The sequence below is a fragment of the Anas platyrhynchos genome, chromosome 6 (genome assembly GCF_047663525.1).
Source record: "Anas platyrhynchos isolate ZD024472 breed Pekin duck chromosome 6, IASCAAS_PekinDuck_T2T, whole genome shotgun sequence".
Classification (NCBI taxonomy): domain Eukaryota; kingdom Metazoa; phylum Chordata; class Aves; order Anseriformes; family Anatidae; genus Anas; species Anas platyrhynchos.
This window is the reverse complement of record NC_092592.1, coordinates 25,714,708-25,738,384: the sequence shown is the minus strand read 5'-3', so window position 1 is coordinate 25,738,384 and position 23,677 is coordinate 25,714,708. Positions and strand designations below refer to the sequence as shown.

Here is a 23,677-nt window from a genome sequence, read left to right as displayed (position 1 = left end):
TGGAACTAAAATCTCTACTACTGACCTTAGTAGAATTTACCTGACAGAGAAACTGGTTCTGCATTTTTTCAGTTCTAATTCTTAGTTATAATGTCAGTGAACAAAAATGTCATCATCAACATCATTTCAAACATTTTCAAAATAATAGCTACCTAGACAAAATCTCAGTAATAAGTTACAGATAACATTTAGCCTAGCCAGGATAATATTTTCTTGGTGTTGCCTAATGTGTCAAAGACAGGACTAACTTTCAAGACTTTTTCTCTGTTTGCTGCCAGATACCTTGAGCAACAGATTGTATTACTTTGGCTCAATTTCTTAATCTATGCAATGAAAATAACCATACCAGTCTACACTGTAATGAGGTATATAATGAAGTATTAGTGAACTTGAAGATGTCACATTATCTTATAATGCCCTGGAGAATAGTCCACTTGTTTAATGAATAAAGTTTAATAAAGTTGAATTTTCATAAGTGTCATTTTAAAGTTTCACACGTTGCTACAAATGAAATGTTTAAAAGTACACAGCACCTAACCTCAAGACAGATATCAACAAGAAGCTTAGTTTGATCACATTATTATGAGATATATATAACTGATGGAACAGTAGGACAAGAGGCTTGAGAGATGAAAGATGAGGGTTACTGACACAGGAGAAACAGAAAGCTCCTAATAATGGGACCAAGGGACAAAAACGTAGAAGATAAAAAAATAAATTCTGGAGCATAGAAGGAGAGAGCAATGGAACCATTAGGAATGCAAAACTATCACAATAGTAAAGCCTTCAAACAGGTGAAACAGAGACCAACAACATGGAACAAGGAGCTGGTTAGTGTAAACCATTAAAAAAGATCTAATGGCTAATAAGACCACAATGGTTTTTAGGGAGTCATTAAGGAGCAAATGAAAGCAACAGTATTAGAACAAGAATACAGGAGATAGGCTTGGGGGAGAGTGGCTTGAAAGCTGTGCAGAGGAAAAGGATCTGGTGGTGCTAATCAATGCTCACCTGAACATGAGCCGGCAGTGTGCACAGGTGGCCAAGGTGGCCAATGGCATCCTGGCTTGTATCAGGAATAGTGTAACCAGGAGGACCTGGGAGGTGATCATTCCCATTTTATTCTGCTCTGGTGAGGCCTCACCTTGAGGTACTGTGTTCAGCTTTGGGCCCCTCACTACAAGAAGGATATCGAGGCCCTGGAGCATGTCCAGAGAAGGCCTATGACGCTGGTGAAAGGCCTGGAGCACAAGTTCTGTGAGGAGCGGCTGAGGGAACTGGGGTTGTTTAGTCTGGAGAAGAGGAGCCTCAGGAGAGACCTTATTGCTTTCTAAAACTACCTGAAAGGAAGCTGTGAGGAGCTGGGGGTTGGCTTCTTCTCACAGATATCTAATGATAGGAGTAGAGGGAATGGCCTCAAGTTGCACCAGGGGAGGTTTAGGTTGAAAATGAGAAGACATTTCTCAGAAAGAGTAGTCAGGCAGTCGAACGGGTTGTGTATGGAGGTGGTGGTGTCACTGTCCCTGGGCATGTTCAAGGAAAAGTTGGACTTGGTGCTTAGGGACATGGTTTAGTGGGTGATATTGGTGGTAGGGTGAAGGTTGGACCAGATGATCTTGAAGGTCTTTTCCAACCTTAATGATTCTATGATTCTAAGTAAAGAAACAGCACATTTTCCAATGTTACTCTCTCAGCTTCCTTTTTAAAATTTTTTAAATCTTCAATTCTTCTTCCCAGACTTCTGCTTCAACTGTTTTCAGACAGGCTTTTTGATTTCATTGGGAACTGCCTTGGGAATCTTCACAGCTTCCAATTCTCCTCCTTGCATTAGACCTCACTCTAGGATCATCAGTGCATATGACACTGGAAAATATTTTGCAGATTTTTGAGATACTACTGGGGACTATAAACAGCATCTAATCCATGAGCTGGCTGTCAGTGAGTTCTAGCAATAAGGAAACAAAACACATGCTTTGTATTACATATTATGTATTCATATTGCATTTGTATTCTATTGCTTCTTTGAAAATGCCAGTGTATAAGGAAATGAAATGAGAATGACCTGAATATGTGTATAATTGATAAATGAGTAGTAAGAAGCAAAAAAAGATAAGCACAGTGAAAACAAGAGCAGGTATGTAAGTTATAGCAGGGCCAAAAACACATCTTGTGGACAACAGCTGAAAATGGTAATTTACCAGACTGCAAGATCTGTCTTTATTAGAAACACAATCTACGTGATAGTTAAAACCATAAACCATAGGATTTCCCAATGCCAAATAGCTCATATTATTGTAAATTTAACCACTGGTTAAATGAAATGCAGTTGGAATTTGTATGTAATATTCTTACCACAATAGCACATTTTCTCCAGAATACTGTGGTGGTAAATAGGAACTGTTGTTCTGCTTTAACTGCTACTGTTCAGTCTCTTCAACAGTTGAAAATAACATACTGTATTATTTATGTTATATTCTTAGCTTTAAAAGTTTTACAAACAGAAACTAATCATCCTGTCATCTTTCACATTTTAAATATCCAACAGTCTATTAAAACCACGATCCTTAAAAACACTGTAAATTTTAAATTATAAAAATCAAGATAGGTAGCAGCCCTCATGACTTCAGTGTTTGCTGTTGGTATGGTATCAAGAAACAGAACATGCTGCCACATCTGTTTAATAAAAAAAGCTCTTCACAGGCTTTAGAGAATCAGGTTTTATGCATACTATAAATAATGCAGCATTTCAACTGCAGAATATAACTACCATGAAATCTGCAGAAAATCTTGCTCCATAACTAGAGGTAAATTGTGTAATGCTCATTAATTTCTCTGATCCCATTTTAACCACTATACCTCATATTTGCAATGGAAGCTTTCTATGAGCCTTAGTTCTATTTTCATTTTGCTATATTACACTTTTATCTAAAAGAGATTCAGAAAAGAGGATTTTTGTGATCACATAGGAGGAGCTATGAGACACAGCAATCTGCACCATATTTAAATCTCTCCTGCAATGGAAGAGAATTCCCTCACTGTTCTGTCTATTGCAACCCTGCCAAAAATACAGTCTGTCTGCTTGGTGAACTGAAATCTGAAGAATCACAGCCACTGCTTTGATGCCTTTTGAGTCTTTAATTTACTTAGCATTTTTATTTCTATTTAACTTCATAGCAACTTGCTTTCTTCAGGCATTATTTGCTAAAGATTTATTTTTAAAACTTACATTCCTCCAGCTTTTCTATGTCCATTTTCTGCTGTTGTCAGGCATATAAAATACTCCTACATCTTGGCCTGTCAATGCCGGCACCTCTGCTCTCTCCCAGGGGAGGGCAGCTTCCTCAGAATCCTATTACTGACTCACTCCCCAAATCCCCTTTGCTTCTTGGATTTCACTCCCTTGACTTCCCCTCTTACCCTCCCCCCAACTTTCATCCTTCATTTTAAAGCCTGTCAAACAAGATTTCTGACAAACTCACAGCAATCAAATTCTGTTTTGCATCTCCACAGCCATCAACACCTACTGTTCTACACCCTTTTCCATGTTTTCCTGCCAAATGTAAACACTTGTTTAAGAAGGTCCACAGATTCAGAGTGCAGCTTAATAGAAGTAGTCTAAAACCCACTGATCTTCTTTATACCTGTTTTGTTTCCTCAAGCTAAAATAGTGCAGTAATCATTTACAAAATATTGCAGCTGCTTTTTTGTTTGTTTTTTAATATGTATATATATGCCTTTTTGTTTTTTAGTCTATTTGGATTTTGTTTAATGCCATTTTGCTTTGGTTTGCTGTTACCACAACGGCTGAACTAAGAACTCATGCACTGTGTAAGCTTTCAACTAATTGTCCTTGCATCCGATGGCCATATCTCCTTTAAATCTGCTAAGAATTATTTCAGAATTATGTAACTGAGCAAATACAAAAAAATAAAAATAAAATTCTTCCAATTCTTTACACACTTGTCTTCTTTCAGTCATTACTGCACTGCAGGACTCTAATGAGCATATTTAAAGTATTGTGTGTTTTGTTTTGTTTTGTTTTGTTTTCCCTACAGTGCCTATATTAGTGTTGTCTAGCTGCAATTTGGAGACTAGTGACCAGTTTCTGACCTTGGCCAGTTCTGAGATTTTTTAAATTTCCTACAAAGAATAAGTTCAGCTCTGATGTCCCTCAGAGCACTCCAGTCTTGGCCCAGCACCGTTCCTAATCTACATGCTGGCACTTAGAGGCCAAATTCTTTGGCAATGTTTGCATGACCCTGCATGGATGCTGATACTCAATTATATCTTTCTTCAACACCTTCTGTCTGTCAGGCATTTTTATAGTTATCATTTGTCTGATCTCCACTAGTGGGTGGGTTGTAACATTTTCCATCTAAATTCAACAACAACAAAAAGAGAGGGAAAAAATAGTAAATAATAATAATAATAAACAAAAGCAGGCTATTCTTACTGGCAAAGGTTGTTCAGCTGCTATATTTCTCTTTAGTACACAGCCATTCCTATGCCTAATATTCAGTTCAAATACAAGAGAGAGATGAGAGCTGCTAGTCTGGTGACTAGATATTTAAGATATTAGATATTTAAGACTTACATCCATTCTATCAACTTATCTTTATTTCATCTAAGAAAGATAGACCACTCATATTACCTCAATATTGATATCTTGGTTTGTGCTTTTATTTCTTCTAGCAAGATAGCTGCGAACCCGACCATATTTCCAAATCTATTTGTTGACAAATTGGAGTTTATCAAAAATGCTGTTGTCTGTGTCTTCTCTGGAGTTTTCTAAACCATTTGTGTTCAACAGTAAAGTTTCTCACTGTTTGTACAGAAGAGACCTGAAAAACGCCTCGGCCCCATTTTTTATCTTTATTTTTTAATAACACAGAATAAACCACACATCCCAGAAAAGATTCACAGAAAGCATAACTTTAAGCTGCAACAACAAAGAGAAGATGTGTGGCTCAATTACATCACAGATAATGGACTAAAAGTAGGTCTTTTTGTTGGAGTACTGGCAGCACAGCTGGACAAATGATGTAGCAAAGAGTTTAGCTCATACACAGATCCCTTTTAGTACTGTGAATATCAATCCATTGATTGTATTTCTTACAGAATCACAGAATTGTAGGGATTGGAAGGGACCTCAAGAGATCATTGGGTCCAACCCCCCAAAGTAGCAAACTTTGAAAGCAATCTAACATACAGTTTTTAAGAACTATTCACTGCATTTTCTGCATCTACTCTTTTTTAAAGTATTTACAGTCAGAAAGGTTTTTCACCTTGTCCTTGGGCAATCAATTCCATTGCAAGTGACTAAACCTGCTGCCTGGCTAGCACTCACAACTCATGATTGGGCAAGGATTTGTGAGACACTTCAATTGACATCCTTAAGGATAAAAATATCCCTCAGATAATGAATGCATGGAATCAGGAGTACCAAGTACAGCACTACAAAGAGAGACAGCAAATGAGTTTGCTGTGAACAAATAGTTTGAAAATAATGGAAAGGTTTCACAGACATTTCTGAAGTACTGCTGGTGCCACCCTTTTCTACAAGATATGGATGCAGAACAATGATGTTCCCCAAGACTTTCACTTCTGCCTCAGTTCTCCCAATAAGTTATAAAATAAAATAAAATTATTTGTCTAAGCACTTAAAATCAATTGAAAAAAAATGAATCTGAAAAGAGGATACTCTGAATCAAGAGGAAAAAAAAAAGACTGAAAGTATTAAATTTTACAGACTGGCATGGCCCGTATAATTCTAAAACTACTGCCATTTTCCAACAGCATTACCTATGTTTTTGTATTAGTACAGTACATTGTTGATATATGATTATATTAATAATGATAAATAGCATCAATAAATTAAAGATACAATAGTTTTATCATTGATACAGATGAAAATAAGTGTGTCATAATCATGATTTTCATCCTATAAACTAGAAAATGCAGCCAGATCCAACAATACCAGAAATTGCAGCGTCATCACCACAATGAAAATTCATGCACGGAAACTTCTGCTGTAGAGGAGCATATGTATAGAGGAGCATATAGCTGTGTCCATGCTATATTAAAGCAACTCATAACTGCAGATGATGATTACAGCAGTCTGTCAGTAACTGGCTTTAGCAAAAGCCATCTGGATGGGACATGGTGCAATAATTTCCTCCACCATCTCAAAAATACTTGCAGCTGAGTTTTTCCTCTTTTAAATAAGAAAGTAGTTGAATGCCTCTAACACAATAGACTGTCAATGTCCAATTTATTTATTCCATACAGTATCTGAACATATTGCATACCACGTAAGCTCTGCAGTTTATATTTACCAGCAGATGTTTTTCTTTCTGGAGCAGATGGCATATTGACTATACCGTGACATAACTTACATTTGCATTATCAGTCATGAATGTTAATGCTTTCCATAAACTGAGTTTTGTGTTTTGCTAAGATATGTCTAACAGCCATAACATCTTCATAAAAATCATTTAGTTTGATAACAAAATTGGTGAACTTTTTTCTTTTTTTTTTTCTTTTCTTTTTTCTGTTGCAGAAGCACACTCAAGGGTAAGATTTATTGAAACAAAACAAAAGAACAACAACAAAACAACAGCACAAGAATAAATAAGGGGCAGGAGATAACATTTTGTTATTTCCTTTGTTTGTCATAATTCTTCTGTTTGTGGTTGTTAAGAATTCAATTTCAAAGTTGAAATTACACATGTAAAAAAAATCTAATTTCTTAATTTATGAGCTAAGTAATATCTTTTCAAGAAGAAAACTTGATCAATTTACTTCATGAAGTCCTTACAGTCATAAAGTGAAATAATTGTAAGTTGAACAAGATGATTGCCACATAAAGGTAGCAGCTTCACTATTCTTGGGCATGGTGATGGCCCTGCTAAATAATATATACATATATATATATATGTATATATTATTATATATACATATATATACGTATATATGTGTGTATATATATATATATATATACATTATATATAGATATATATATATGGGGGAAGTATTCTCAATTTACATTATTTTTGCAAGTATTTTGGGAATAATGCCACTAAGACATATCCGGAATGTCCTGATAAGTAACTTTCTAAAAGGGTCATGCCAAATAACATGCAGGTCCCAGAAGTATTCTGTTTTTATGATATCTTAATGTGCCATTGCGTACAAATTATTGAACAAATTTCTCTCGTGATACAGATCCAATGTCTTCTAAAGTAAATTTACAGTTTTCTTGTTCTTATTTCAGTCAAAGTCATCCCAGACCTAATAGTTTTCAACAACTCCTAACTCTTGCCAATACTGTAGTTTCGGTTTTAGTATCAATACTCGGGGAGATTCTGGTGGACAGTAGGGAGTCTTGTCACAGAGCTACAGTGCTCTTTTTCAGATTGTAAATAGATTTCTGGCTATAGAAAATTATTTTCTCTGTTTCTTTTCTTAGCAAATTCATGCGCATTTTAAATGTAATTTACTTCACAATATAAACACTCAAATTAAGTTCACCTGTTCCAATATTAAACAAGCAAATAGCATTGACAGTTATTCATGTGGAATTACAGAAATTAGAAAATCTGGAAGGTGGATAACTTTGAAGAAAGCATTCCCTTTTCCTACTATAAAATAATTACCCATAGTAGCGATTTGTCACAACTAGCCCATGGAGATAGCTGTTTATCATATTATGAGATTTAATATAATTTTTCTTTAATTCTGTTAATATAATTTACAGAATTATATTAGCTCTCAGGTGGGCCTCAATTATTGTTTTACAAATACTACAACCTTATTTTAAAATTTGTATGTCATAATAGCTCATCTTCACTCATTTTCTTTATTTTTGCCCATTTAGCTGTGGCTGATTTGTCCCACTTTATACATCAAAGTTTGGTTTTGCAGGGTTTAGTCTGCCCCTACATTATTGGGCATGAGAAGTGCTTGCTTCCAGTGAGATTTGCCGCATCTCACTGTGGTTCCTTTGATTTCTCAGGGGCTGGAATCACTGCAATATTAAATTCATCTTTGACAGCTTTGATTATTCTTCATACTTGTCCATCCCTCCCCTATGTTAAAAGAATTTATTCTATGTTTCGTCTTTCTTTAGTAGTTTGTAATTCTTGATTTGCTGATAATTTTGTATGATCATGAAACTTCAGTTCAAATGTTTCTTGGAGGCACTTTTTATGTTTATTTGTGGTTTGTAGGCATTAAAGTATAGTCATTTATCATCTAGTCAGGATTGTCATAGCAGCCATCTGTCACTAACACTCACAGCAGAGCAGCCCACTCATCTATGCTTTCATTCTCACTTGGGTGCTTTTGAAACTCTTTCCCTATATACACACATACACCAGAGTAGCTTGCAGCAGCATTTTTAAGATGTCTGTTTAATTAGGCCCCAGTTACTTGCGTTGGACAGAAATTTCCTCAGTGATGCTCCTTATCCCCCCCTTTCAGGTTATATGCAGTCAAAGGGAACCTCTGAGTCCTTTGGGTGAGTAGGTGAAGAAAGGTGTTATGAGTCCCCATCAGCAAGGGGCAGGAGAAGGACAGGACCTGTTGTGTAGTTGCCAGTGGAGTTCATTATATATATGTCCTGCTCCCCTAATGAAGTCAGGTCTAACTGAGGTTAAGTGGCAAGACAGAATGGGAGAGAAATGTCTGTATTCCCTCTGTAGTCCTGACATTTTGTCCAGTACAGTTAAATACTGATATTTGTGGTATAAGGATTCTTTTTAGTATTGATATCATGAAAGATTCAAACTACATCCATCATTTGTAAAGTGCCCCACAGCAGCTACAGCCATGCAACTAAACCAGGTTTCCAGAGAAACTACTTCCCACTCACATACCACCAACACACAAATAATTTCTAGCAGCCTTTAACCCACTTAAAATTGTAGTGTAAAAGTCAAAAGGCACAGAACAGTTTAAACCAGCAGCACAAGGATTTCAGGATCACTAGGAGCAGAAGATCCTACATGTAGCTACCCTGCTCAACATTCATTTTGCTCTTTTGTGCCTCAGAGTAATGCAAAAGCAGTGTTTCCTAGCCATTGCACGGTGAAGTGTGGGGTTCATAGAGTATACTTATGGAAGCCACAGGACCATATGGTCTTCCAAAGAATCCTTAGGTTACAAAAGAAAAAAAAAAAAAAAAAAAAAAAAAAAAAAAAAAAAAAAAGAGATCAAGAGATCAATTTTGGACTCGTATCATCAGTTTCTAACTGCAGAAACACTCCTACCTAGTCACACAATTGCATAACCTTGTCAAACTTCATTTTTTAAGTTATATAAACTCCTCAGATGCTCTACCCAGCTGTGAAGACAATTTCAAACCATCTCTCTATTGGTAGCTAGAAATATACAAAGATTACAATTTTATCTTCAAAGCGCTAGGATGAGATTTTTTATTATTTGCTCTTCTTTTTAAGATGTTACAACCATCAATTTCTGGAATTATCTACACTTCCCCTAGCAGAGACATCACCCACTCTTTAAAAATGGAGACCTTTGTTATTTTCTTTTATGTGGTAACGCATAGTTTCCTAAAGAGAAAAAGATATCGAAGCTGCCAGGAAACATAGAATAATTTGGATATGGTGTGTGTACATATAGCAACAAATAAATGAAATAATGTTACTCCTGCTAAAAAGGGTTTTCTTATTTAGTGAAAATATTTCTGAGTTGGTTTTATATAAATATTTTTCCCTTATAACTTCAAAAGTAGCAACAAAGGAATTGGGAAGCTTAGTCGTTTCCAAAAATGGTTTTGAATTAACATGTTGATTTTGGAGAGGACAGAAGAAAAAGTTAATATGTGGCAGTAAATTTTTATTATTTTTATTTTGCATAGGCACAAAGGGACTAGAATTTAAAGTCCACAACAGAAAAAAAAAAAAAAAAAAAAAAAAAAAAAAGTAGTTAATTTTTCAAATCAGTGTATTCACTTATTAAAATACAACAAACTAGGAGCCTTGGTACTTACCCAATACGTGACCTCCCTCCTCATAGTCAATCACCAGCTGTAGTCCTCAGTGATGCTGATCAGCCAAGTGATAAAATGTTTATCCCAGCACTTAGAATTCTGGGATATGTAGTTCAGTTGCCCCAACAATGCAAATCATATAGCTTGTCTTTACTACCAGTAGTATTTGAGAATATTAGTTATTTGTATTAGGTGGAAAAATAAGGTTAGATTTTATGGTTTAAGTGTAATATGCAATTATTGAGGATGTTACAAAATATATTTTAGAATTAAGGATCCTGAAGAGGTTTGAACAGCATTGATGGAGAGGAGCCTTCCCTGATTAAAACTTGACTTTGTAGAAGGTGATACTAGAACAGAGAACATTTGAATTTAGCAGAGTACCTTAGGCCAGGATAGTGCACAGTACATTTTCACTGTATTCCATACAACCTTTAGATAATGAAATGACCATGTGAACTGAAAGAAGCTGATCTGTGAGAAGAAGAGGGACAAATACAAGTTGAGATTTCTGTTTTTAATATTCAGCACTTAGTATGGCATTTGTTTTGGCCATCACAGAATTACATTCTAGCTACAAATTATTGTAATGTCCAAAAGCATAGCTGAAATCGCAGAATGAAGTGGGACTGTGGAATAAGCAACCCATGTAGACAGATTTGGGAAGCTAAGCATGAAGATCAGGAGCTCCTAGAGCAAACTATTTTGTGGATAACTGAGCAAGATATGAGGCCACACATGTATACACATGGCAGAGATATGGGACATTTAAAGGCATTTCATTTCTACATTCAAAGATTCAAATTTTCAGGTAAAAATAAATAGATTCAATCCAGAGTTAGAATTTGAGAGACCTGATGTAGAATACCACAAAATATGTAAAAGAAGCTGCAAAACAAAAACAAACAAACAATTAATAAATAAATAAAACAATTCACCTTAAGTAAATTAGACCCTAAAAGGGGAATACTAGCCATGACTATGAACTGATCTATTTTTCTTTGTAGTACCATCAGCTAAAACCTGTCCATCATGATTCAAATAAAAGGCACCTAAACACAGCAGGGGTAAAGATTGCTGTTTCCTTTTTGTGATTTGAAACACAGGGAAGCTCAAAGTGTATACAAAGAGAGATGAGCTAACTAGCTGAAGCTAGAATTGGAAAGTTCTGAAGCTGTGATTCATCTACAGCTATATACATGACACTTTTTTGGATATGGCCCCTATTGGGTTCCTGAAAGAACACCAGCAGCATGATCAGCTATAGATTGACAGCCATTCTGGCAGAAGTTTAGCCTCTGTGGTAGGTTTTCATTTTTTCATGTGGTTTCATCAAAAATTTCAGACCTGGGACTTGATCATTTTAACTGCAATTGCTGTTAGACTGTACCCTAAAATAAATAGTTGTTCAACAAGTGAAAGAAAACATTTTACACTAAGGAATATAATATATAATACACTTTTTATGAGAAGCCTAAACAATTCTGGCCATAAACTGCAGAAAACACATTTCATTTGGAGATTATATTGTTGTAACATGTTTGACACTGGAAAATGTTATTTGGGATATCTGATGATCACAAATTATCACAAATCATCAAGGAAATACACATGATTTTGTTAGTTTATTAGTTTGTTTTAACTTTTCCCTGTTTTTCACAGAGGTGGAGTCACCAATTACCTTTTAGCAATTTAGTATGTAGATACTTACAAACACAATCAACCTTATCCTCTTACTTCTTGCCAAATTGTCATAGAAGCAGGGGAGGAGAGACAAGCATTTTAAAAATCAGCCTCCAGGGACTTTAGAAATTCAATAAGTTTGATATGATTTGTTTCTGATGAACACATCACTAATAATTTATCTTTTTGTTTGTTTAAGTATCTGAAGTAATTAGATTAAAATCTATTAATCCTACTAGCAATTTAAGAGCTATTAATTTCACTGATTGGAAATTCTCTTTTACCTTCTATTCTCCTTCCTCCTATCTTAAACATGTCTGTTCTTTTTACAAGAGTTTGGCCTTTTCCAGGCCCCCAGGCCTTACCCTTCCATCATGAGTTCAAAAGCATTATTATCCCACTGATTCCAGCAGTTCTACTACTCTGTAGGGAGATTTCACTATTCTCATGGATTCAAATACATGTATGTTCAGCTGGTAAGGTTTTATTTCCTTTAAGCTGTTCCATCCCTGTTTTCCTTCTGTCTTTTGTTGCCTTCTGTCTTTTTTAATATAGCCGCAGGTGACTAGCACCATCAAGAACTATTGAAATCATTACAGGGCTGAGACTGGTCAGAATTCATTTAATTGTTGCAAGAAACATAAAGTTATCATTTAGAATCTATTAACTAAAATGAAAGAAGTTTATGTTTTCCAAATTTTGCTGTCAGTTTATTTTACATCGCTAGTGAATAAGGTACATGCATGTACATTCATCTCTTTTCTCAAGTGACAAGTGATAAGATGTGAAGAATCAGTCTCAAGTTCCACCAAGGGAGGTTTAGATTGAATATTAGGAAGAATTTCTTCACAAAGAGGGTGGAGCATTGGAACAGGCCCAGGGAAGTAAGGAGGCCACAGTGCCGTAAGGAGGACCTGGGGAACTACAGGCCTGTCAGCCTGACCTCAGTTCCAGGGAAAGTTATGGAGCAAATTGTCTTGGGTGAGATCACATGGCACTTGCATGGCATTCAGGTGATTAGGCCCAGCCAGCATGGGTTCGCGAAAGGCAGGTCGTGCTTGTCCAACCTCATCTCCTATGATTGTATGACCACACTGGTATATGAGGGAAGGGCTGTTGATGTAGTCTACTTCAGCAAAGCCTTTGACACAGTCTCCCACAGTATTCTTCTGGGGAAACTGGCTGCCCGTGGCCTGATGGTAGTGGTTAATAAAGTCCAGCTGGCATTCTGTTACAAGTGGTGTCCACCAGGGGTCAGTACTGGGGCCTATCTTGTTTAATATATTTATTAACCTAGAAGAGGGGATTGACTGTACCCTCAGTAAATTTGCAGACGACACCAAATTAGGAGGTTGAGTCAATCTGCCTGAGGGTCGGGTGGACCTTTAGAGGGATCTAGATGGGCTGGACTGCTGGGCTGAGGCAAATGCGATGAGGTTTATCAAGGCTGAGTGCCAGGTCCTGCGCTTTGGCCACAATAACCCCATGCAACACTGTAGGCTTGGGGCAGAGTGGCTAGAAGAGGAAAGGGACCTGGGAGTGTTGATTGATGCTTGGCTGAACATGAGCCAGCGGTGTCCTCAGGTGGCCAAGAAGGCCAATGGCATCCTGGCTTGTATTAGAAATAGTGTAGCCAACAGGAGCAGGGAGGTGATCATCCCCCTGTACTCTGCTTTGGTGAGGCCACACCTTGAATACTGTGTTCAGTTTGGGGCTCCTCACTACAAGAAGGACATCGAGGTCCTGGAGCATGTTCAGAGACAGGCAACAAAACTGGCGAGGGGTCTGGACAAGTCCTATAAGGAGCAGCTAAGAGAGCTGGGATTGTTTAGTCTGGAAAAGAGGAGGCTCAGGGGAGACCTCATTGCACTCTACAACTTCCTGAAGGGAGGTTATGACGAGGAGGGGGTCAATCTCTTCTTTGAGATAGCTAAAGATAGGAGTCAAGGAAATGGCCACAAGATGCACCTGGGGAGATTTAGATTATGTATTAGGAAAAACTTTTTCTGCAGTGGTCAGGCACTGAAACGGCCTGCCCAGAGAGGTAGTGGAGTCACCACCCCTCACAGTGTTCAAGAGGTGCCTAGACAAGGGGCTACAAGATATGATTTAGTAGCTTAGTGAGTAGTATTGGTGATAAGAGGACAGTTTGACTAGATGATCTTGTAGGTCCCTTCCAATCTTGTGTTTTTATGATTCTATGAAGTGGTAATACTCATCCCTGGACATATTTAACAGATGAGTGGAGATGTTAATAAGGGACATGGTTTAGTAATGAATCCAGGTAGGTTTAAGATTGGACATGATGACCTTGAAGGTCTTTTCCAAACTAAATGATTCTGTGTTCTTCTTGAGTCTTAAAATTTTACTTATTCCTGTGTATAACTGTTGCTAATGACATCCACTATGCCTCTTGGCTCTGTCATTGCATGTACAATAAATTTGGTGAGTTCTATCAGAGATGATCATGCATACAGTATCTATGATAGTAACAGGGGTAGCAGCTTCTTCAGTGGAGGAATTCATAAAAGATGCTATATTCTTCATAGCCAGACCATCCTGGTCATCTAACGTAACATTCTGTTTAATCCAATCGCTCAGTTAAAAATACTGTAATTTTTGGTAATTTATGATCCAGGTAGCAATCATGTTTTTCATTCTCTGTCAAATGTATTCTAAAGAAAGCTCATGGAAATCGAGGGGGAAAAAAAAATAAAGTAGTGTGCTGTTTTTTTGTTTTTTTTTCCAGTCTTCAAGGAGCTGACAGAACCTGTGTTTGGTATCTTCTCCCCCACAGGTGGCATAATTATAAGTGATGCATAGGCGGTCAGGATGGGAGTTATGAATTTCAAACATTTCTTTACGTGAAAAATTGAATGTTTCATATTTCCTCTCTGGCATGAGGTATGCAGAAACAGCACAACTGGAATGTATAATTTATGATAAATATTGGTCAAGTAAAAAGTATATATAGATAAGGTAGTGTAGCTTTTATTCTCTTCCACTAGGATTGAAAAATTTCATTTCTACTTAAGTGTCAGCATCCTGATGCAAAACACCGAAGGTGTTTCATATGTCAGTATGATAAAGAAGGAAGTGAAGCCAGTGCTTTCTAGTTAGAGCAATTCAGAAAGTGGCATTGTATTTTCAGCTCAGTTAGCAAAACTGCACTTTAAAGGGATGGTTTTATTGGTACAGTCAAGAATAAAATTCCATGCTGTTATCACATTTTTCTACTTCCCCATTTTAGGTTTTAGAATGGTTTACAATGCAGTCCTTTTTAAAAGTCCTCAGTTGAATGAAACCTGTAAACAAGGTCAGCATACTTTTTCTGTCACATAACTATATCTGAAAAAAAAAAATAAATTCCTACAACTCTACTAAAGACATCATAATAATGACAAATATCATGGCTTTAAATTACAGAATTTAAATTGTACCATATAATGCAGATTATCTCAAGTTATAGAATGGATTCACAGCATAGCATTAATTTCTTGCAGTAGACCGTTCCTATTCGTCTTTTATTTCATGTTGTTTGCTAAAGCTTGAGAAATCTCCCAATGACCTGTGATATGGTTGTGTTTATTGAATAGCATGAGATCATTGTAGAAAAAAAAAAAAAAAGATCCTTTTTTAAGAAATAGTTTTCATTTTCCTACAGTCACTTCTGGGCCTGATTCTGTAACGTTTTACCTTGATGAATACCTGTCTTAAACTGAAGGAGAGTATTGTTCATGAATACAGTAGTAGAGATGGAGAGTGTGATGAATAAACTGTACCCTAAAAGAACTGGGCATCAAATATATAGAACTGAATAAGCACTGATATATTCAAAGTGTTTTTATAGTTGTAATTCCAGCCATGAAAATGAATACATTTCACAGAAAAACACAGCTACTACCTATTTTAACAACCAGAAATATGTTGCATATAAAACTGCACATAGGAACTTTTGTTAATACTGTCTACTATACTAACAAAACATCTCTTGAGGAGGCAGCTTCTCAGAAGATGTTTTTTAATTACCAGCAATAGCTTTGGCACTTGCACTTTAAGTCATTCATCTTGTAATTAAGCACTATAATACTAAGTCTTGGTATATTTTATGCACGTGTAGAACCTTGACATCTATGCTGCCATGGGACATTGTCATTGTTTGAATAGGGGACACCATTACTGTCAGTAAGACTGGTTGTGAATGGTTTTGTCATGCCAAGATGTGAAATCAGCCTTAGCAGGTGGAAAAAAAGTTCAGTATTAATTAAGAAAAAAATTTTGACCAGTCATGGTGCTCTCAATCACCTTTATTCTAAATTTGACAAAGGAATTGTCAGTAAGTAACTTCACATATTAAACTACTAAATACCCTTGTTCATTAAAGGATAAATGTATTCCAAATCCATAACAATCACAAGAGCCACTGAGAATTTACTGAAAACAAAACATCTCAAAGGATGACTTTCATTAGAAAGTGTCTCACGTATAAAATGAATTTCTGACCAAAATGATGGAATAATAGTCTAGAGCAGCCAAGAGCTCAGGTAAACTTCTCATTCCAGTGCATATATAGCTACTGACAAAAACTAAATTTCAAGTTATAAAAAACGAGTACAGATAAATACAAGCTTTCACGCCAGAGCAGCCACTAGTCTAACAATTAAAGCAATTGGTGTCATATAGGTTGCGATTCAAATTCCTGATCATCACATCACGTCCTGGATCTTCTGAAGTCCAAATTAGTACTCCAAATTTATAGTATTTTTCCTCACCATTGAAGATTGCTACTGAGTTATTCCACTTTTCCTTTCCAAAATCTCTTCCTGTGTAATGTTGTCTAAGCTGAATTCCCAGCTTGATTATAGTTTTTATAGAGTGGTGATGCAACTAGATAAATATTATAGCTGAAGCCTCAGACTGCCAGACTAATTTCCACCTAGGTCTTTGGCCTTTATATACTGTAGAAAAACTGTATATGAATGCAACAAAATACTTAAGAAATTCAGCTAAAGCTAAGTGTGTACTTCAGTGATTTTTGGACTCAGCTGAAATGTTTTGTATTATTTAGGTATTGTCATAGCTGGCAATATTTTAAAAAGCATTATTATTATTGAAGTTTCTGTTACAAGCAAAAATCTCACCAGTTAGAAGTTTTCATTTGAAAAAAAAAAAATAAATCCACAAGCTCTACCTCCTCTTTGTCATCCTATGAAGAAAAATCAAAGACTAAAACTGGAAAGACTGGAAAGGACTCTGAAGAACTTAATCTTTTCTAGGAACGTAAGCATACATAAGGACTTCTAACTAATATTTTTAAAAGTTTTCTCTTAGAGACATGTAATATATATATATCTAAATCAGACTGCAAGATAGGCAGAAAGACCATCACTGTCAACTGATGAATGCACACTGGCAAATCACTTTAAGCATTCCTTTCCCATGGTTCGAGATAATCCAAGCCAAGATGTGCAAAGATTTCTTCCTCACTTCCAGCTTTGAGAAAGATCCTCTGTGAAATAATTAAAAAAAAAAAAAAAAAAAAAAAGACAATAAAATTGTTAGAAGCAAATTTCAATTGATGTTTTCACTGTTTAAAAGGAGTTAATTTTTGACAACTCTACCCATTATATTCCCTACAAAATACATTATCGTCATCACTTTGTTCAGGGGTGACCTTGCAGTGTGAAAGCAAGTTAGAAAATAATTCTAATACTTCTTGATGCCTTCAATTCTAATGATTAGTTTACAACGCTTTGTTTTGATATGCTTTTTCAAATCTCTGTGTGCAAGTGTTAGAACTCAAATAAAACCTACATTTCCCTTCAGCAAGGGTCAGTAACTTTCTTAAAAAAAATAATCAATTATAAATTAATATAGTAATGTTCTCTATAAGTGCGTTCATGCTGATTCACTAACTATGTATAACCAAATATTAAAAGTGTTAATGCCTTCCAAGTTTCTAATATTTACCGAAGAGTTTTCTGAAAAAAAAAAAAAAAACTGTCTGGAAAAGCAAGATGAAAATTAGCTGAAAATCAACTGCAACTGGGTTTTTAAATGCACACTCTTAATGAATAATTTATAGTAAAATTCTATTTTTATTTAATTATTTTTTCAGATCTCTTCTGACATCACAGGAAAGTATTTTGCACAGGAACAGCCCACTAACTCTATCTTTCTTAAGAAGACCGATAGAGTAATATACATAGCTTTATGCATTCCTTGACACACTGAAGTACAATATTAATTACAAAACTGCTAAGGTAGATGAATGTTAAAGCAGGGCAAACCTCACTGTTTGGAAGCAAGAACAAACTCATTCCACTGAAAAAGAATACTTAATATTTCAGCAATTCCTGAATCTTTTGTTTTTAAGTCTCAATCGATGTTAAGCTCTGAACAGTCTCAAACTCCATCACCATGAAAAACTTTAGGGCTAGGGTTTTACAATCTATAATTTCTACCGTGAAAGAGGTAAAGCTGAGTGGAAAACTACCCATTAATGAATTCCTCTTAGGAAAATCTCTGATTATACTAAAATCTGTGCCAGCGTCTTTGCTTTCTCAGCTGCTAACCACTGCCTCCAGGAAGGCTATGCTGTCCAGCATACCCATGGCAGTGGGTAAGGATGAATCCATAGCTACATTGGAGCAGTCTCACAATATGGTGGAACAACTGGCACCAGAGATTTCCAAGTTTACCTTCTGTGTTCTCTCCTCCATACCCTCTTTCATTCCCTGATCTCCCATAGTGATCATGCAACACAAGGGCCTCAGAAAGCATCAGGCAAGCAGGTTACTGAAATACATAAATCTTGCTTCTGGTTACTGCCTGTTCTCTCTTTACCCTTTCAACTGCCCTCTCATGACAATGTTAAGCACATAGTTGACCAAGGGAAGCCCACTGATGTAATCCTTTTGGATTTCAGAGCTTTTGATACTGTTCCTCACAGTATCCTTCTGGACAAAATGTCCAGCATACAGCTAGACAAATACATAATATGATAGGTGAACAATTGGCTGAAGGGTCAGGCTCAAAGGGTTCTAGTAAATGAGGTTACATCACTCTGGCAGCAAGTCACTAAATGATGAGCCAGAAAGAGTAAACAAAAACAGAGTCCGTGCCAGCTTCATGCTGCCCCTAAAACATGCCTGTGCATCATCAGTAAAATTTATCTCACTAGTTGGAACTCAGTGACTTATTGTTATTAATCATCAGTTCACTTCTTTCCAGTGCCTGATCCATCTCTCACTCCCATCAACAGCCATGGTTTTGCCAAGGCATAATGAAGAATTGAACACCCAAAGTAAAATGTAACTTTAATTTTCTCAAAACTCAGTTTGTAAACTCAAACTTTATAAGGGTTTCAACTAAACCAGAAAACTGTTCCCATTTCATCATAGGAGTATCTGAAATTTGAAGTTCTAAATCTAACTCTATCTACAGCAAAGCCCCATCTTTCTCTGACATTGTTCAGCTTGGACAGCCAGAGTAGTCAAGCTGCCAGCTTTCCTAACAGCTATTTTTCAATGCCACAAAGTAGAATGAAAGTCGGTTTAACTGTGCTAGAAAGGTTACAAACACTAAATTGAATAGTAGAGATTAGATGCTCCTGAGTGAATTGAGTCAGAGGCCTTTGGTGTTCCTTTGAGTTTGGGAGGACAGAAAGGACAGAATATGAGGCTCTGATTTGCTCATTCCGAGTTCCCAACCAGCAAAGTAGATATTTAAGAATAGTTCTGGCTAATATTGTCTTGAATCCATTTATCTTTCTTATCAAATAATTGCTATTCAATGAATAAATATGGAACATTTTCATTATTTTAATTTCAGAGAGTTCATCTTCAATTAGACAAAAACAATCTTAACAGACAAATACTTAGAGTCAATGGTAATGATGGCAATAAGAAATAAGTATTCTGTGTTACTAATAAAAAATATATTACAAAAATCAGCAACTTTTAAAATTGCATCATTCTCTGTCCTGTCCCATATAAATACATAAAGTACAACAAATAGTTCCTTGCAATGCTCAGAAGCTACTTGTTTATGTCGCTAAATCTTTGGCATTCATATTACACACATTTCAATTACACACATGAAAACTTTAGGGCTAGAGTTTGCACACAAAAACACAACCAAACCCATTGAAAAAATAAAAATAAAAAATATCTTTCCCAATGAGTTAAGTAGATATTCTACTAAGCTCTTCTACAAAGGCATTGATTTCAGGCAATAAAACGTTCCATATGGATTAGATCTGTTACAACAATGCACAGTAAAAGTACTTAACAAGGTATATGAAGTTGTTTTCACTTTCCTGTTTACATAAAATTTTCTATTTCAAACATTCTATTTACATAAGATAATTTTCATATGCAAACACTCTGTATCAGAAATTTGAGGGAATAATTTTGCCCATTATTTCAAGATTTTTTTTTTAAAACAAATTAGGACAAATGTTTTTGTCTTTTACCTCTAGTGTAAAAACAGTTTCCTATTTTCTAAAGTATTCTTCAAGCATGGAATTCTCAGCATATGAATATTTAGACTCTGGAACAGTGCCCACAACTACTTGATGGAGCATGAAAAGCTGAAAAAAAATAATCACATATACATAATGAACTGACAGTTCAAAGTTGTGTCTGTAATAGGAAAGATTGCTTACAAAGCATAGACAATGTTTTTTTTCTAGGAAATTCAAATGTCAGGTTCTGGAATAAAAGTAAGATACAAAAAACAATAACTAGGAGAATGTAGATCCTTTTTTCATCTGGAGAGGACTAGAAAAAATGGTAGAACACAGAGTAAAAGAAAATGAAAGAAAAGATTGAAAACTACCCGTCAGGTAACAGTACCAGAAATATTTCTTCCCTAGAGCTTGACTTTGCGAGGACAGGATGTTAGGATTTTTTGTTGTTGTTATGTTTGTTGGGTTTTTTTGGTTGTTGTTGTTGTTGTTCTGTTTTGTTTTGTTTTAATTCTAAATGTGAACAAGAGAGGGCAAGCCATACATATAAATTACTGGGAAAAAAAAAAAAGTAAAATGAGAAAAAAAAAGATCTTACTCTTAAAGACAGATGTTACAGATACTTTGATACCCTTTAATAGAAGCTCTTCATTTCTCTGGGACCCCAAATTGCATCCCATTCCTTTTGTTCTGTCACTTCTTGTTTTTCTGCAAGCAAAATTCATTTCATTTGCTTGACAGGGAAAATTTCTAATACAAAGTATCTGATGCTGAATACCATTCTCAGTAGCTACTAGCCATGTTTCTAAATGAATCTCTAGTTGATATCTGCCAACTGCTTTAGCAATGTAAGTGTTATTAATGTTAATCATAACCTATTATTTTCCCCCTTTGTCAATCTATGCAGAGCTTATACAGTGATGAAAATTTGATTAGTGCATTCAGTACTGTTCTTTCTTCTTTTTTCTTTTCTTTTTGCTCAAGAGATGTTACTAATGAACTGCTGGCCCAGCTATTGGGGTTTGTTGTTGTTTGGGGATTTCTTTTCAGCTTCTTACTGGTATTCCACAGATCCAGAGCATGCCCAATCAACATCAATCAAGTTTACAAAAAAAATATGATGTTCTGGAACAGCTGGTATCATTCTGCTCTTATCCCATTTAATCACTGCTGTTATTTCAATGGATGTAAATATTACATTTGCAGTTGCAAACATGACTATTAACAACACCTAATGTAAAACAGCTGCCATCGAAATGCTTTCTTGTGTGAACTGCTACCTCTTATTTTCATTTCGGTATTAATGATCAATGCTACTTTTGATGACAGAGAAGAAGAGAGCGAAGGCACAGAGTTAGCACTACTTGGTGATTTCTTAACTAGCACTGTCAAAGTTCAGATAGATGTTACACTATTATTGTCACTTGGTTTCAACTCACATCTAATGAAGCCACAAAATAAAACCATTAACCAATGAAGTAGAAGTCTAGATTTAGTTATATAGCTCAGCATACGCCAACAGTACTTGTTCCTTTTGGGGGCCAAATACCAATTCTACTGATTTTGCATATGTTACTTAAATAATCAGAAAAGCTGAAAGCACCAGAAGGCACCTCCAAACCATTTTTCTTGTCCATTTTCAGAGTACCTCCATGTGTCTAACCTACTTTTTGAGTAGCTCAGCCTAGTTAGGTTGACTCTACACACCAAGATTGGAAACTTTAAAATATGGTTAGCAATTTATCCAGTAACCACAAAGAAGAAAAGATATCCCAAGAAATCAGAGATTACTCAAATTAACATGCAGAAATTCTTGATTTTCATGAGAAGCACAAAGGACGTGAAAATTTAGGTCACATTCATTGAGCAACCTGTACTTTCAGTCAACCTGGATAATTCCTTTATGTTGTTGAAATTAAACTCTACTGCTTATACACCCAATACACATCCAGCTCTACAGTACTCATCTGTCTTTTTTCCACTGTTTGGTCAGGAAGAAAAAATGCTGCAATGACAGCAACCTCCTGACACTGCACTTAACGAAACAATGCTCCGCTGAGATTGCTTCATCAGGAAACACAGAAACTGTTTCTCTACCAGCTTTGCATACATTTCTGAAAACAGATCTACTCATGCTCTGCATCAATATTAACTCATTCTTCTTGGCAAGCACACATTTAATCACATTCCAAGTAGACTGATATCCTACTATTTACTACCAAAAATCTTGGTAGTAATAGTATATTGCAAAATACCAAATCATGTATTATAACTAATACTATAAATAACCTTCAGCTTGTTACTGTGGCATTTTATTACAATTTTCCCCATCTCAAGATAAACTTAGGAAGTTAGTTTGAATGCAAGAACCTCAAAATAAAAAACATTAAGATCATGCGGGCAGTATCACTGATGAAATGATAATCAATGCTTCTGAACCAGCAGAATCCTCTGGAAAGCAAAGTACTTTAGGTTGGTATGTATACAGTATGTATGTGTGCAAACCTCAGTCCTGAAGATGAGAGAGTTGGCAGAAATTTCATTGATTTGTTTCTCTATTTAAATCCTTATCATCCTTGGTATTAGCTGAGAAGCTAAGGTATGAAATTCCCCAGTTCGTTACTGGCCCAACTCTACTTTCTACATTGAGCATTTATTCTTGAATAAGTCATAGCAAAATCATGCCCTTTCAAAGACCATTTTTAAAATATATAATTTTATGTCCCATTTTCTATGCTCTTTTTTCATAGTGCTGATTTTGGTTGCCATACAACTGCAATTCAGAAAGAATGCAGTCATTCTCCAGTGGATTTCATTATCCTTTGGAAAACTATGACATTGTGTAGGATGCAAACCCCCTCCAGAGCAAAAGACCTCAAGGGGCAATGATCATTATAGTCCGTTGGGACTTCTTACATTCTTTTTCACCAAATAAAATGAGGGGATGGAGGAGTGAGTGGGACAGAATATTACCAACAATATATTGTTAACAAATTACAAAACTGTTTGATGCAGCTGCTTCTAGGTAAGCATTTGGGAATTTCAATAACTTATGCATTTATTCTAACCTTTCCTTTGTATCCTGGTAACATTGCATGCTATAAAATGGAAAACTCTTCAGTGGGTTAGCTAGTACTTTCCTCATTTAAATTTGGTCTGCTTTCACTAACTTTTGTATTGTCTGCTTTCACTAACTTGTGTCCATGTCAATTTAATTACTTTAATATTTGCTTTCCTTTTTAAAATTATTTAAGTGGAGATATAATGTCAGTTTAATGATTTTAAACTTTAATGTTTTCAGTATGCAGAATGATAAATACCAAGCAGGCTAAACCCCCATTGTTTAACGTGTCTGGAATGGTTACAGCAGCAGTAAGTATGACAATGATAAATGAACAACAGAAAAGAAGAGGATAGACTGTCATTTGAAAAGCTGGAACTTAACTCTTCATTGTGCTTGGACAGAGTCCTTTCTAAAAATATTTTTGTGGGGTAACATCAATTATAGATGA

At 35.8% G+C, this 23,677-nt stretch overlaps 1 protein-coding gene across 15 annotated transcripts in view; it reads right to left on the bottom strand.

Moving 5' to 3' along the window:
- DNTT (DNA nucleotidylexotransferase) overlaps positions 1-23,677 on the bottom strand; it is a 180,868-nt gene that overhangs the window by 547 nt on the left and 156,644 nt on the right. For 11 of the 15 annotated variants that reach the window (XM_027460526.3, XM_027460520.3, XM_027460527.3 and 8 more), the window contains 2 exons: positions 20,172-20,288; positions 14,862-17,204 (listed from right to left, as the gene is read on the bottom strand). The exons of 2 other annotated variants lie outside the window; for them this stretch is intronic. In XM_027460526.3, the coding sequence (XP_027316327.1) occupies positions 20,193-20,288 (96 nt within the window). In that variant the 3' untranslated portion in view covers positions 14,862-17,204; positions 20,172-20,192. Of the gene's footprint in view, positions 1-14,861; positions 17,205-20,171; positions 20,289-23,677 lie in introns of those variants that run through there. 2 more of the 15 variants (XM_027460533.3, XM_027460519.3) reach the window with 1 other exon arrangement.